The sequence below is a fragment of the Centropristis striata genome, chromosome 19, assembly GCF_030273125.1.
Source record: "Centropristis striata isolate RG_2023a ecotype Rhode Island chromosome 19, C.striata_1.0, whole genome shotgun sequence".
NCBI classification, from domain to species: domain Eukaryota; kingdom Metazoa; phylum Chordata; class Actinopteri; order Perciformes; family Serranidae; genus Centropristis; species Centropristis striata.
Genome location: NC_081535.1, coordinates 5,998,342 through 6,015,174, shown reverse-complemented (window position 1 = coordinate 6,015,174; position 16,833 = coordinate 5,998,342). Strand labels below are relative to the sequence as shown.

The 16,833-nt window shown below is 36.9% G+C and overlaps 1 protein-coding gene across 1 annotated transcript in view; it reads left to right on the top strand.

Annotated features, from left to right (window-relative positions):
- The window catches only part of LOC131992146 (protein unc-13 homolog B-like), a 111,046-nt gene extending 95,967 nt beyond the window's left edge, over positions 1 to 15,079 (top strand). Inside the window, exons 31-40 of the mRNA XM_059357615.1 lie at positions 6,128 to 6,216; positions 7,246 to 7,392; positions 7,635 to 7,758; positions 7,890 to 7,943; positions 8,624 to 8,701; positions 8,932 to 9,079; positions 10,072 to 10,128; positions 10,343 to 10,435; positions 11,001 to 11,160; positions 12,591 to 15,079. Coding sequence (XP_059213598.1) covers positions 6,128 to 6,216; positions 7,246 to 7,392; positions 7,635 to 7,758; positions 7,890 to 7,943; positions 8,624 to 8,701; positions 8,932 to 9,079; positions 10,072 to 10,128; positions 10,343 to 10,435; positions 11,001 to 11,160; positions 12,591 to 12,876 — 1,236 coding nt within the window. The 3' untranslated portion in view covers positions 12,877 to 15,079. The remainder of the gene's footprint in view (positions 1 to 6,127; positions 6,217 to 7,245; positions 7,393 to 7,634; positions 7,759 to 7,889; positions 7,944 to 8,623; positions 8,702 to 8,931; positions 9,080 to 10,071; positions 10,129 to 10,342; positions 10,436 to 11,000; positions 11,161 to 12,590) is intronic.
- Positions 15,080 to 16,833: the final 1,754 nt, after the last annotated feature.

Below are 16,833 nucleotides of genomic sequence, written 5' to 3'. Positions count from 1 at the left end.
ACACAGACTTAATTATATCATGTCCTCTCTTAGTGTCCTAAGTGTAGCTACAGTGGGACAATCAATAGCTTCTCTGTCAGCTGTGACCTCCCTCTGCTTTGAATCCCTGCCAGTATTTCACCCTATTAATTGTAGCTGTAGTGTGTTTTTTAAGTTGATGTTGTATTGTAGCTGTTGGACACTGTAGCTAAAGTTTTAAAAAGTGTGTTCACTTCACAATGAAAGCAAAATGAAATGATTGACGAGGAAGAAGAGGAGGAGGAGAAAGAGGAGGAGGAGGTAGGTTTCCATCATAGTCTGAGCAGAGCTGATATTTATCCATATTAAAGTGCATCTTTAATCAGTTTAATGGTGTGTGGGACACCAGTGTATTGATTATGTCCCTCTTCTTCTGGCGTGGACAGCAGCTCGTAAAAGAGGATGAGGAAGCGAAGGCCCTGGTGGGTACTGTAGGTGGTAGAAGATTAGAATCATTAGTAGTAGTTTGAACTGGAGTTTAGAGACTCGTAGATCCAGGATCTTACATCTCAAAAAATTAGAATATCGTGAAGATGTTTAACATTTTTTCGTCAAGTATTTCAGAAAGTGAAACTTGTATATTATATAGATTCATTACACATAGAGTGAAATATTTCAAGCCTGTGTTTCTTGTAATTTTGATGATTCTGAAATGATTGACAAAAAATATTTTTCATGATGTTCTCATTTTTTGAGATGTACCTGTAGTTTGAACTGAAGTTTAGAGACTCGTAGATCCAGGATCCTACATAGACAACCCCTGTTTAGCATTTGTGGCATCTTATGTTCTAGTCTAGTAAAGTTGCTGACGTGAATGGGAATGTTATTAGTTGTGCAGGTGTTTGACTGTGTAAAACATGGACCTAGTCTCCCATAGGTTTCTATAGGGGCCAGTGTGAAGCTCAGTGTGGTAGGTCTGGCTGTCACCACCCTGTCAGTGTCTGACTCTGACTAACACCCAGCTAATCCAAGAATGGGAAAAGAAGTGAAGCTTGGGTGAGATGATGCAGGCTGAGTAAAGCCTGTTTTCTGAAATACATCACTCAAGGTGGTGGGGGGAATCGATACAGCATAGTATCGCAATATTTTGCATGGCAATATCATATCGATTTATGGCTGCCGGGTATCGATATTTAGCGTTCCAACGTCGCCGTTTTTGTTTTTTTGCTGAGGCCATACCGAATCTATAGGAACTATCAGGATATCGTGTCGGAAGTTGTCGAAATAACGCTCCAAAGTTCGGCTTTTTTTAATGTTTCATTCAAAAAAATTCAGAGCAGTGAAGCTTAAAGTCGAGCAAAGTTTGATAAAATGCTGCAGCTGTTGTCGTCCAACATGTTTGATATCAGTTGAGTTCAGTTTGACTGAATTCTTTGTTGGTCAGTCTGTGGGTTTGACTCTGATTGTGGAGAAATAAAAGACTGAAGTGAGGTGAATAGACTGAGAATTTTCTCTAATTTGACAAAACAATTCTTGATTTAATTTAATTTTGCGGACACAAAATGCAGTGAAACAGTTAAATCAATCAATCAATATACTGTATCGCAATACTCACAATATGGCAAAATGCTTGAAATCACAATAATATCGTATCTGTGATCAAATCGTGCATTCCAATAATTATGGATAACTTTAAGAATGAATATAATCTAAACAGTAAAGTCAAATAAAAAGTCACCACACATACAACAGGAACAACAGGATTTACAAATGTAATTATGTTGATGTCCTTCAAAGTGGATCTCTTTAGCTTTAGTCAATGCTAGCTGTGGCTAGCTGACCAGTTAGCTTGATGCTGTAGCTGTTTAATTCTGTGTTTTTCGGTGACAGAGAGTGCAACGTTGGGTCTTAACTCAGTTTTGACCAATTATGTAGTTACTGCATTTTGTCTTTGCAAGGTACAATTAACTAAAAGCATTTTTATTTTTGAGAAAGTGAAGTTATAATCATGTTTTTCCTCTTTTCATAGCGCAACAATAGAATGCTAGCATGGCAGGCAAGTCCCCTGTATATGCAGACATGTTTTTAAATGCATGACTGCATATACTCAAAAAGCTCATCTCTCTCTCTGCTAGTTAAATATTGCATCACTTGTAATATTTTCTGGGGAGACAGAGGCACTGAAATCATCTTGAAAGCACAAGTTTTGTTGGAAATGGTTGCGGAAACGTAACGATGTTGTGTTGTTTTTTCACTGCCACTCCTAGTTGGATGAGAGTGAGGAGGAGGAGGAGGAGGAAGAAATAGGGGAAGAAGGGGAGAAAAATGAGGTTGAGGTTTGTTGCAGTCCGAAGTGGTTTTATCATTCTCAGGAGTCATTCTCGTGTGCCCTGTTCTTTTCCTACTCACAGCAACTTCACAGTGATACTCAAGACGTCCCCGTGTTTATCATAGTGGTGTCGATTGTGCCGTTTTTCTCCCGTCATCTGTGGTGATCTCACCTCGAGTTTTTACACTCTTTCAGAAGCATTTTCCTTGGCCTTTCCTCAAAACTGGTCACTCATTTCCCCCTGAAACAAAGCTTATTTCTTGTTCCTTTTTCTTAAATTTGTGTTTTCTTTTTGTTTGCAATAGACCGAGAATGAGAAGGTGGGTGTTACAAATACACCATGTGCTTTCTAGTGTGAAAAACATGCAGTATTTGTGATTTTTTATTTTATTTTAATTGACTAACAGAGCTACAGTTACAACAGAACAAGATTTTTTACATTACGTTACATGTAATTTAGCTGACGCTTTTTGTCCAAAGCGACTTACAATAAGTTGTTTTTGTTTTTTTGTTTTTTTCATATTTATTTCTCTTTCTTAAAAAAACTTGCAAAGATGGATGAGCCGGTAGAAAAGGTATGTTACATGCAAACCATTATCTGCTGCTGCAGCACTTTGCATAATGGCCATCGATCCGCCTGTAGTTAGTTTAATATAAATGAAAGTTCATCTCCAAATGAGAAATGACAGATAATTGAGGTTGTCCTGTGTTACCCTCCACCTCTCTTTGTGCTGCTGTAGACTGATAATGCATTCGAAGACAAGAAGGTGAGTGTAGCTGTACAGACTCATGAATATTAAAATACAAACATACTCTCAGGCTAAACATAACACATACAGAACATTACAAACACAACACAATCCATTTCTGGCTGCCTTTCCTTCCCCTGAAGCCTTCCCTTTGTGCTGCGCAGCAGAAACGTCTTTCCTCTCTAATGGTGCTATGTGACCCTGACAGCCCATGAATCAAAAGGCCATTGGATCATTGACTTAATGAGCCTCACCTTCATCCATATGGCTTAGCTCCCCTGCAGGCAGTGCTTATTTAGATGAAGCTACAGTATACCTGTGTTAGGTATACTGGAGGTAATTCACTCCCTACTTGTTCCCTCACCCTGTGCTTGTGACTATATATATATAGTCAGGCGGTTTAGCTAAATAAAGGGGACACGCCGGACAAAAGCACCAAACTTTTTCCACGTGCTCTTCATCCCCAAAAGTTTAAATTTTTGGTAGGAGCCACTTCATCAAGATTGTGGATCGGAGATGGCAGCCATATAAAGTCTATGAGAACAAATATATCTTCCAAGCCACCTAGAACGTCAATCTTGGTGTCAAAATGTACTTTTTCTGGGTCAAAGAATCATTTAAAGCTATTGAGAATATTATTATAATAGGTCATATACAGTGCATGTATTCTGAAAAATTGATAACATGCACTAAAGGTGCAAGTGGCTGTGGTGCAAGGTGCTCATGCATGAAGGCACACTGGAAATGCAAAGATCTTTGTGGTTGTAAATGTAATAAATGATAAAAGTGAAGCTAATAAAGTTTAATTAAATGTATTCATGTTATCAATTTTTCAGAATACATGCACTGTATATGATCTATATTTATATATGTCAGACCGCTTAGGAACTGAGTTGGAAATTAAGTTAATATATGGCCAAAGTGAACATATCTATCTGATCAAAATAATCATCTAGTGATATTCTTTATAGCTTTAAATGATTCCTTGACCCAGAAAATGTAGATTTTGACACTAAAATTGACCTTCGAAGTGACTTGAAAGATATGTTGGTTCTCATAGACTTTATATGGCTGCCATCTCCGATACACAATCTTGATGAAGTGGCTCCTACCAAAAATAGAAATCGAGAGCATGTGGAAAATATTCGGTGCTTTTGTCCGGCGTGTCCCCTTTCTTTTCAAATCTGGTCCTTAGCTGCCTGACTACTAGGCCTGTCATGATAATTACTATATCGACTTATCGTTCAATATATAAAAATGGAGACGATAGTGTTTTGCTGGACTCAATATATTGCTGTTTATATGCGTGACTTTTTGTGCTTTTTTGTGTTTAAAGTAATGCTGCAAATGTTTGACAGGCAGTACGATTTGCCAAAAAAAGCTATATTTCCCAAGCAGCCAATCCAGCTGTTTATATGTTATTTTAATGATAAAATCATACAATACATAAGGTTTATCTCAGTGCATTTTTTTGTTAACAGAGCCTTAAAGTCTATTTAATTTGTTTAGGTTTTATTTATTTGTTTTATTTATCTAGGATATTTTAATATTTCCTTTCAATATTTCAATTCCAATGTTTAATATTCTCGAGATTGAAAAAATTAATTGCTGTGGAAAAGAATGTACTTATTCTGCTCTAATATGGTTAGAAATCTAAAATGACATCGATACAACAATGCTATCGGTTATCGTGATAGTTTCTGGGAAAATATATCGTCCTAAAAAATGTGTTATCGTGACAGGCCTACTTGTGACACTTGAAGACAAATTTGTCCTGCAGTATTAAACTTTTTTTTTTTTTTTGCTTTTCAAAGTGCTCCCTTAAAAAGTTGGAGACTGCTGGTACAAAGGTGGGTTTTAATGAGCTATTAAGCCTGACAGGTGTAGGATTTTTGTGACCAATACCTATTTTAGAGGTTAAAAAAAAATCACTGATTACCAGTGTTTACTGGCTCTATTTGTTTTTTTTTACTATTTACAATGTACAAACATTGTGATGAGGATGGAGATTAAAAAAAGATTTCTTATATCTATTATCGCAAAGGTTTTTGGGTGTGTCGATAAAAGGAAAATGTGACCAAGTGCAATGGAATCAGATTTAGTAAATAAATGATGAGGTCAAAATATATGGCAGGTTACACATGCTTCGTTGTTCTTACTAGGGCTGGGCGATATGGACCAAAAGTCATATCCTGACATATTTAGGCTGAATATTGATATACGATATATATCCTGATATTTTTATCGCAAAGTGAGAGCAAATGTTCAGTCAAAGTCAAATATAACATGTCACCAGTAGTTTTATTGAAACCGTTTATTTAAGTGAACATAAATACTGTATAACAGGAGGAACTTTTTTTTTTTTAAATCAAAGCTCCATAAAGTGCACATTTAAATAAAAAAAAATCTTAAATAAAAATAGCCTATGAAATAAAATAGGCCAATCTTTTTCTGAAGTAAATATATTTATATGAGAAAAGAATAACGAACATTACAAAATAACTAAATATGACAAACCCTAGTAAGGGCAGCATTTATATATAAAGAAAGAAAAAAAAGAACTATATTGATATATGTGATATGCACGGAAGCCCTAAACGGCCATGCATTCATATATTTTTTCCCTCTGTTTTCTCATGATAACGAGTTAATTTCACTTGTTTTCTCAAGATCTCGAGAAAATTATCTTGTTATCTCGGGAAAACGACAGTTGTTGTTGGAAAACAAAGTTTTGTTTTCTCGAGATAACAACATAATTAACTCGTTATCACGAGAAAACGGAGGAAAAAATTACATGAATGCATGGCCATTTTGGGCTTCCGTAGATGTGGTCTAATTCCGTATCACATATAAAAATATATGGATATATCGCCCAGCCCTAGTTCTTACTCACATTTAGTTGCTCCGATTGGTTGTAATCTACTCTGGGCCATTTTGGTCTGCACTTGTTGATAACACACCTTGGAAATCAAAAGTTAACCGACGTTTCAGACTAATACCAGTTAGTCTGCTGATGCCTGGCTAAGTGGATCTCAATCAAACTCTAACAAATCCCTCCCTGGACTCTGTCTGCCTGCCTGCCTCTCTACAGATGGACACTGAGGCCAGTGACTTACTGAACGACCTGCAGGTGAAGCTGAACAACGTGCTGGATGAGCTCAGCAGGACATTCGGGAACAGGTAACCTAATCCTGAACAATCCCAAACTAGATACATAAACACACACATGCACATACACATACATCAGGGTTGGTATGGGTGCTTGAAATCCTTGAAAATGCTTGAATTTAAATGTTGTATTTTCAAGGTTTAACCCTCTGGAGTCCATCTATTTATTGAAAATACACATTTTATTTACAGTAATAACTTTATTTATATATGATATGTAGACAAGCTGAGAAAGCCAGTTACAGTTCAATCATAGGAGCTTTCAAGTGTGCCATTTATGTTTCTAGACCCATTTTTGAAATGTGAATTTTCTTTCTACAATGAAAACTATTACTATTTTGAATTGACATGCAAATAGACTGTTTTGTAGTTTTATTATTTATTATTTTTGTGCTGGTTTTGTGTGTATAAATGGTAAAAAAAAAAACATTTTTTTTAAATGCAAATAGACTGTTTTATAGTTTTATTGTTTATTATATTTTCTTCTGTTCCATAAAAACCTGTGTCTTTTGCTTGTATTTTCGGTTCCTGGCAGCTTTATACTTTGTTAATTCAAATAAAATGAAAAATCTGACTGATAGCCAAGTTTGTGTGGAGAAAAAGGAGCCATGCATGTGATGTAAGGACAGACTGAAAGATGCTGAACAGAGACAGAAACTAATGCATTGGAAGTTGACAAATTTCAACCAAAATCTATGGGACTTCAGAGGTTTAAAAGGTGCTTGGATTTGGGATAAAGTGCTTGTAAATGCTTGAAATTCTTACTGTATTTCTCTTGCAATCTGACTATATCCATCTATAGACTATAGATAATCACATGTTCAATGTAAAAAATAATGAGTAGCCTATCTGAAATGAAGACCGTTCCTCCTAAAAGTATAATACCATTACTGTTGGTATGGTTCAGTGAAATCTCCCCCTTTTTTAAAGTCCTTTAAAAATGCTTGAATTTGACTATTGCTAAAGTGTACGAACCCTGATACATTTACAGGCAGATCAGTAACTACATGCATTTGTTCTGATTGATCATTTTCCTTCCAGTTTCCAGATCCGCATCAATGAATGTATGCGGCAGATGGCGTCTCTGCTCTACCAGATCAAAGGACCGCTCAACGCCAACAACAAAAACCAGGTGGAGGCCGACTCCGACAACATGCTGCGACCACTCATGGATTTCCTGGATGGAAGGTGAGAGGATGAATTCACATTTGAGGCTGCTGTCTTCCCAATACTGTGACCTGTTTTACAACTCAAGTTAATTTAAAAATTAAAAATGTATTTGAGTAAATGTACTTACTCTCCACCACTGGTTAACACATCCCAGCACTTGCTCCGGTCCATAAGTCTCATCAGCCTCTGTGTGTCTGTATTTGTGTGTGTCTGTGTGTGTGTGTGTGTGTGTGTGTGTGTGTGTGTGTGTTTTCCTGCAGGCTCACACTGTTTGCCACCGTGTGTGAGAAGACGGTATTGAAGCGTGTGCTCAAGGAGCTGTGGAGGATCGTAATGAGCAGCCTGGAGAAGACCATCGTCCTGCCACAGGGCAGCGATACCTTTGTAAGCTCACTCAACATCATGAGTTAATTTGTTTGCCTCAGCATGTGTAGAACCTGCTCATTAATTTGACTTAAATGCAGAAATGCAACAGCTAAAAAAGGCAGCAACTCAATTCCTTTTTCTTTTTTCAGGGAGCACAGATTCTCTCGGCTGCTAAAGAACTGGGTCAGCTCTCCAAACTCAAGGTATTATAATGTCTTCATATGTTTAACCCATTTAAGGCGGGAAAGCATTATCGCATTTCTACCGTTAAAACCCGGATCGCTGTTGCGTTATTCTACCATTTAGTAGTTTTTTTTCCACCTATTTTCGGTCCCTTGGCCAATGAAATGCATCAGAATACATCGCAATGCAACATGGGACTTTCAGAACTGGAATCATCACCAAAAAAAGACGCGAAATGACCAAAAACACATACAAAATGACCAAAGAAAGACAAAATGACAAAAAAAAGACACACAAAGACACAAAACGGCTAAAAAAGAAGACACAAAATGACTAAAAACAGACACAAAATTACCAAAAAAGACACAAAAAGAAACAAAATGACTAAAGAAAACACAGAAAATGACCAAAAAAACACACAAAATGACCAAAATGACTAAAAAAAGAAACAAAATTACCAAAAATGACACAAAATGACTGAAAAAAGACACAAAATTAGATTACATGTGGGAGCGTTGCAATGCAACATTTCCAGAAAAACTTCAGGTTTTAGGGGGTTATTTTAAAATCGCCCAGAGGTTTTACAGGCATTTTATCTAGGCGTTTTAGGCCTAAATGGGTTAACAAAAACTGAACCATATTAAATTCCCTCAGTGTTACAAGATGACTATTACCATGTACTGAACTGATCTCTTTGCAGGATCACATGGCAGGCGAGGCCAAGAGCCTGTCTCCCAGGCAGTGTGCTGTCATGGACGTGGCACTGGACACTATCAAGGTCAGTTTATCCTGCAGGTTTTAGTTTCATTAGGATGAAGGGTAGAAGGGTCAGATTATCTCCATCAACTATTCATTCATTAATCAAGTGCCCTGAAAGCTTCTGTAAGCAGCGTGGGACCGCAAGTGTTCTGATTTAACAGGCCATGAAAAAGTGTATGGGGGGGATATAGTTGATAAAAAAAAGAGCCGTAAATGTTTATACGTCAACCCACCCTCTTTCCTTTGCAGCAATACTTCCATGCAGGAGGCAACGGGCTGAAGAAGGCGTTCCTGGAGAAAAGTGCTGAACTGTCCTCGCTGCGCCACGCTCTGTCCCTCTACACTCAGCCAACAGACACACTCATCAAGACCTTTGTGACCACCCAACAGGCACAAGGTACTTCACACCAAAACTCATGTAAAAGGACATACAGGTGCATCTCAGTACATTAGAATATGATGAAAAAGTCAATTTCCAGTAGTTCAAGTCAAACAGCCCCAACCAAGTATTGAGTCATAGAGATGGACATACTTTCAGAGGCCAACATTTCCATATTAAACATACTTTAAAATTGGTCTTTTGTAATATTCAAATTTTGAGATAAAAGTCGAAATTATGAGATAAAAAAGTCAAAATTAAGAGATAAAGGGTCATAATTATGAGATAAAAAAGTCAAAATTAAGAGATAAAGGGTCATAATTATGAGATAAAAAAGTCAAAATTATGAGATAAAGGGTCATAATTATGAGATAAAAAAGTTGTGATTTATTAAAAATCTCATTATTTCAATTTTGATCCAAAACGTGGAAATTATGATATAAAACATAGAAATTATGAGATAAAAAGTCATAATTTTGAGATAAAAAGTAAATATGAGATGGACATACTTTTCAGAGGCCAACATTTCCATATTAAACATACTTTTTAAAATTGGTCTTTTGTAATAATCACATTTTTTGAGACACTGAATTTTAGGTCGTCATTAAATGTAAGTCATAAACATTATAGTTAGAAGAAATTAAATAAATTAAGACATGGAATGTTTGATTCTGTGTGTAATGGATCTATATAATGTGTTATTTCCAATTTTTTTAATTGAATTACTGACATAAATAAACTTTTCTATGATATTCTAATTTATTGAGATGCAACTATATGAAGGGAGCATTACCCATATATGACCAGGAGAGGGCAGTGTGTGTGTGTGTGTGTGTGTGTGTGTGTGTGTGTGTGTGTGTGTGTGTGTGTGTTAGAAAAAAACAGGGTTTTCAATTTTTTTATTCCCTTTTTTTATTTATTTTGTGTGTATTTGAAGTGTTTTTGATGCTGGACTTTATTAACATGTGATTGCTGTCTTCTCTTTGTCTCCTGTGCGTCCTCTGTGCCAGTGCACAATGGAAAGGGTATTAGGTTAACTCCCAATGAAAAAATACAGCCCAGCAGGGGTAGGTTTCATTAAAATCATTTACCAGCCTCCCTCTCCTTCCCCACCCACTCTCTCTTTTCACTACATTTCTCTTTTTTACCACTAAGGTGGACAGGTCAACCCAACCTCACCTGCATCCCTTCTTTTATACTGCCCTTGCATTATGAATCAAAGTATAATATGTGCTGTTATCATGCCCAGTGTAAGCTCATTGTGTGTGTGTGTTGCACTAGGTCCAGGCGTGGACAAGCCCATCGGTGAGGTGTCGGTCCAGTTTGAGCTGCACACTCATCCTGGGAACAAGGAGCGCAAAGTTTCTGTCAAAGGTCTGTTTATGACATCATAGCAAATATGCTGCATGTGTTCTCGTCTGATTGTTATGAATTATTAATCGTATTGATATTATATATCATATTAATACAATATTCTTGTCCTTTTGCACATTCTACTTTTTTTACATATTCTTATACTCTTAGTATATTATCTATTGTATGTATATCTTGTATAGTCAAGTACTTATATGCATATATAATGCTAGTACAATATGTCATATTATATAATATCTTGTGTGTGTGTGTGTATACATATATATGTATATATATATATATATATATATATATATATATATATATATATATATATATATTTATATATATACTGTACTATTATATACTGTCTAGTCACAATAACATTATTACCATCATCTTGCCACTGTATGCCAACTGATCTTCTTTTAACTTAAGTGTTCTATTCTTGTTTTTTTTTTCCTATTGTTGTTTTTATTTATTCTACCTCAGTATTTTATTCTACTCAGTATCTATCTATCTGATGACATCATCATCCTCTTCCTCTGCCTGTGTTTAACATGTTGGTGTCTTTATGTGTATTTAGTTATTGGAGCAAACGATTTGAAATGGCAGACGTCGGGCATGTTCCGACCCTTCGTGGAGGTCACCATGATCGGGCCTCACCTCAGCGATAAGAAACGCAAATTCCAGACCAAATCCAAGAATAACAGCTGGTCTCCCAAGTTCAACGAAACCTTCCACTTGTAAGTACTACAACACCAGACAGCCTCAGAAAATCTAATCACTGAATACTTGACAAACTCTTTTTTTTTTTTTAAACTTTATTTATTAAGCTTTTTTCACAATAGAACACAGACATACAGCAACACTCATAACAGAATCCCCACCCCATAAAGTAAAAATAAATAAACATATAGATAGATAAATAATAATAATAATAATACTAATAATAATGATAATAATGATAAATAGATGAGTACATCTAAGACAATATAAGTTAAGCATGTTGTAAAAGAGGACAAAGATAAACATAAAAAGGAGAGAATTTTACAGAAAACAAAAAAACAAACAAGCAAAAAACATGAGAGAAGTACAGTACATACTGAATAATATTTAAGCGGGTTGTCATCTAAACACAATGAAATCAGTGGTTGTCCTAATTAACTTGAGTCATGCAGCTCTTCCACATATCTCAGAAAAAGTTGCCAAATCTTATTGAATTTGTCAGCTGAACCTCTAAGTGTGTGTTTTATTTTTTCTAATTTCTACTTGACAAACTCTTATTTGTTTCTTTTTTGTTCCACTATTTTATTTCTTGCTACTCAGCAGCATCAGTTATCTATGTTCCTGTTTCTGTCAGTGTGGCTACAAACCATACGTACACGTACACTGTAAATATTTACATGCCTTGTCGGATATTTGAAGAATTTGACCCTTAGTACTCGGAATGATGTAATGTGACATCTGTAATGGTAATGTTTACCAACCTGTCTGATCTGTGGTGTTCAGCTGCTGTTTTAGAGGTTGTATTTTGTAGTTAAACCTAGAGCTGTAACAACTATTTGATTATTTGATTAATCGACGGAAATAAAATGAATTTACTGTTATTTTTAACAACTTTATTTGTCTTCAGTGGGGCTCCTGGTTATGCCACACTCAGGGCACAAAAACACAGCAATACAACCATAAAACATACATAAAACAAAGTGGATGGATGGATGGATGTGAATGGATGGATGGATGGATGTGAATGGATGGATGTGAATGGATGGATGTGGATGGATGGATGGATGGATGGAAGGGTGGATGTGAATGGGTGGATGTGAATGGATGGATGGATGGGTGGATTGATGGATGGATGGATGGATATGGATTGATGGATGGATGTGAATGGACGGATGGATGGATGGATGGGTGGGTGGGTGGATGGATGGATGGTTGGGTGGGTGGGTGGGTGGATGGATGGATGGATGGATGGACGGGTGGGTGGGTGGATGGATGGATGGATGGATATGGATATGGATGGATGGATGGATATGGATTGATGGATGGATGTGAATGGACGGAGGGACGGGTGGATGGACGGATGGATAGAAGGATGGACGGATGGATGGATGGATGGACAGACGGACCAACCTGCTGCTGTGTTGACTGACTCCTGTTCCCTCCACAGCATTCTGGGTAACCAGGACGGCTTCGAGTGCTACGAGCTGCAAACCTGCGTCAAAGACTACTGCTTCGGCCGTGCAGACAGAGTGGTGGGCTTGGCCGTGATCCAGTTAAAAGACGTCATGGGGAAGGGGAGCTGCGCCTGCTGGTGTCCTCTGGGCCAACGCATCCACATGGACGACACGGGCCTCACCGCCATGAGGATCCTCTCCCAGCGCTCCAACGACGACGTGGCCAAGGAGTTCGTGCGGCTGAAATCAGAGACTCGTTCGGCCGAGGAGGGAAGATGAGGAGAGGATCAGACAAAGACAGGAAGGATGGAAGGAAGGAAGGTCTCCTGATTTCACAATAAGAGAGAAGGAGCTCAAAAAGCAGGGAATACTTCCTCGTAGATGGCCATGAGGACTCTGTCCTAGACCTTTTTTGTGTCTTAGCTGCTGTTGACTGTTTGGTGACTCACTGTCACGTTCACACTCTGGGTATTTTGGACAAACTGTGTTCAGTTAAACACAAAATATTTACCGAACTTCTGTTCTGTTCTGTACAGCACACAGCCACATACACACCTGCTCACTCAACCTTCACACACACCAGCTGTTTCACCAGACAGTGACCACTTACTCTGTCATTTAACCTCTTTTACCCCCCTCCTCCTCCTCTTCATCAGCTGTAGAGGCTCAGTGTGCACGCTGCAGCCTCATGGGAACAGACCAGTTCACAAACCTCCCCAGTGTTGTTGTGCAATAACCCCATTTATTCCCCTTAAACCGTGGCCATGTGTTTGATGCCTTACGCTCTGCAAACTGTGAATGTGTGAAGTAAAAGACCCCCTGTTCTGTAGCTCCACTGTGATGGTTTGAGTAAATGTGAAAACACTGTATGGTTTATTGCATAAAGGGGGCTTTTGTTTGAATGACTTTTTAAGGTTTATGAGTTTTTGAATAGAGCGGAAGTAATATTGTACTCAAGAGAAGGTACTAATAACACTTAATTGTACCCGTTAATTTGAGGGATTGTTCATTTTAAATGTGTGCCTTGCCATATTAACTTCCTGTTTCCCTGTACTTACTGTAGTTTTGGGGCCAATGCTGATATCAGGGAGTAAAAGATTTCACTCAGCCGATAAGAGTATATCATTTCCAAATAACACAAGCATTTTTTGTGCATTATATTGTGTAAAAAAACTCCAATCGGCGCAATAAAGATGTATCTCTGATAGGCCGATACAGGCTTTAGTGATCATTTAGTGTATAATCAAAGTGGTAAAATCAACAAAAATGTGATTTCCCTATGAGAAAGTGTGGACACAATGTTAAAGGTGAATCCTTTTATGGCCATATTTATTTATAATAGCTCCTCTAACAACCCTCGTGTAACCATGATGGTGCAACCATTATTTATTTTTTATATATATTTATTTTTGTCTGTCCATGATTTGATTGTTGTTTACTACTGGGGGACAGAAGAGAAGGATTTGCACAGTCGGTTATTCTGAACGAGTTGCTGCGGCAACAAGAACGAAGTGACAAACTGCTGTTTGTTATGAAATTAATAACAAAGTTGGCGACTTGTGTCCTTGACTGACAATAGTGATAACTGTCTTTTTAGAATTCTTCATTTATAGTAATGAAATATGACATGTTGAACTTTCAGGTAAATACTTTTTCTTCCAAAAAAAAAAAAAAGGATATCTGAACATTTGAACACGAGTGTAGAATTACTTATGGTTTACATATATCTTCCTGCTCTGTCTTTGAGTGGCCTTACGTTGGGGAAAAACCAATTATGTGTATGTTTTTAATCTTTTTTTTTTAAATCCTTGTATTTCCTTTGGCTCTCAGTAATGAGGATCGGCCACTTTTTTGCCCAAAATGATGTCAAATAAGTGATGTTCCTTATCATTTTGTACTTTTTATTGCAAACGTAACTATATCTAGGCTGGTTTTTCTTTTCAGTCTATTTTATGTTATTTCATTAAGTGTTTCCCTTCAATCCTTTTTAATAGTTTGGAATAATGTCAATTAAATTATATTTTATGGGCAGGAGTTATATATAATATGAGCAGTTTGCCAGTGAATTTGTTCCTAACTGATGGAAGAATATTAAAATGTTACTTTTAACGAAGGAGAATCTCAATGTGTGCACATTTTTAAACCGATCACACTCTGTAGAAAAGCCAGATCCCTCTTTGTTACAGTACATTATCCCCTGTGAATACAAATGTTTCATAGCCATTCTTTAATATATATGTTCCTTGTGCCAAGTTACAGGTGTTCACGTTTGATCTTTTTTTTTATTTCTATGTTTTCTAAATTTGTTAACCCTTGCACTATCACTGAATCACTGCAATAGTTAACAAGAACAGTATATCAGTCACAGTAACTGGATTTTTGTGGTGTTTTCTTTGTATTGTCACTACTCTGAAATGTTGTTGCCATGTAAACATTCCGATTAATGAATTTTGTATAAAGTATTTGAGAAGTATCTATAAAAGTGTCTGATTTTCTTCTCCCGAGAACAATATGAAACTGACTGAAGATTAAGATTTTTTTTTTCAACCTATCAATATATGAGTAGTGTTATTTACAGGTGCATCTCAATAAATTAGAATATGATGGGTCCATAGATGGACATACTTTTTCAAATTGGTCTCTTGTAATACTACTTTTTTTTGACACACTGTATTTTAGGTCTTCATTAAATATAAGCCATAATCATTATAATTTGAATAAATTAAATAAATTAAGACATGAAATGTTTTATTCTGTGTGTAATGGATCTATATAATGTGTTATTTCCACTTTTTGCATTGGATTACTGACAAATAAACTTTCTATGATATAAGTTATTGAGATGCACCTGTATTAAACCGACTTGAGGTTTATTGTCTCACCTCCACTAACTATAAAACAATTAGATTTCTGCAGCTCATTCAGGGCTTAAGACGGAATATATTCAATGAATACTTTTTTCACACCAGTTCTTTTTGGTTTTTTCCCAGGGTAAATTTATAACCAATATTCTGGCAACCTGTCCAGGGTATATCGTCTGGTTACATTGTAACCTTGGTTCTCTGAGCCTCCAAAGGAGTCAACTTGGCTGGTTGCCCACTTCAAGGGAGAGTAGCCACAGAACTAAATCTTCTCCTTTTGTGGAAAATTTGTCTAATTGTGGACAGGTGAATACCAAGATTATAGATTAAAGAGACTGTATCCCAAATCGGACACATCTGCAATGCTGCACTTTCCGGTGTTTTCACGGTCATTTCGAATAAGATCGCCGCACCACCAGTGGAGGTATAATTGATTTATACATATTTAACAATCTACGTGTGAAATGTCATTAATGTACATGGAGATTTACATGTCTAATTACAATATGAAAGTAACTCTGATGAGAGAAAACAGTAACGCTCGGGCGACGATCCTAAAAAGTGCATCTGTATTTTTACTGTACTGTATTTTATTGTGAAGGTCAGAAGTATGGTCCAGGTGTGTTGATATATGTTGATATTTATTCGGCTTACCCAGAAATATCCAATTTCCCCCGAAATAATCAGCAGCCCCCATTGTTTTACAGCGAGGAGATCAAAATGTCCAATTTGGGATACAGTTAGCTCACGGCTAATTTACCGGCGTTAGCATCCTTTGGCCAACTCTGGTAAACCCGAGGCTAACTTAAACGGTTAAAATACAGTTCGAAAGAAAAGAAGTTAGACTTTAGTTTCACACCATTTAATTAATTGGGAGCATAACATGATCATTTTTATTTGTAGTTAATGTGAAATTTTGATAGAATGTCAGCTGAACGGTGTCCAATTTGGGATACAGTTAGCGCACGGCTAATTCACCAGCGTTAGCATCCTTTAGCCGACTCTTGTAAACCCGAGGCTAACGTACACAGTTACAACAATATACGGTTCAAAAGATAAGAAGTTAGACTTTAGATTCACACCATTCGATTAATTTAAATAGGAGTTAATGTAAAATTTTGATAGAATGTTAGCTGAACGGTGTCCGATTTGGGATACAGTTATGCTACTTGCCAATCCCTTCCAGTTTGATGCAAATCAACAATTCTTCATTGGAGATCTTTGGAGATCTTTTTTATTTTGCAAGGCATGGTTCAGATCAGTAAAATCAAAGAAAGTTGGAGTGTTTTTTATTGGTCATAGTAACTCTAGAGAGGCAGTCCTGACCTGGAGGCAGATGTGAAGAGATCTGGCCAAACATGGAGCCGCTGGAGAA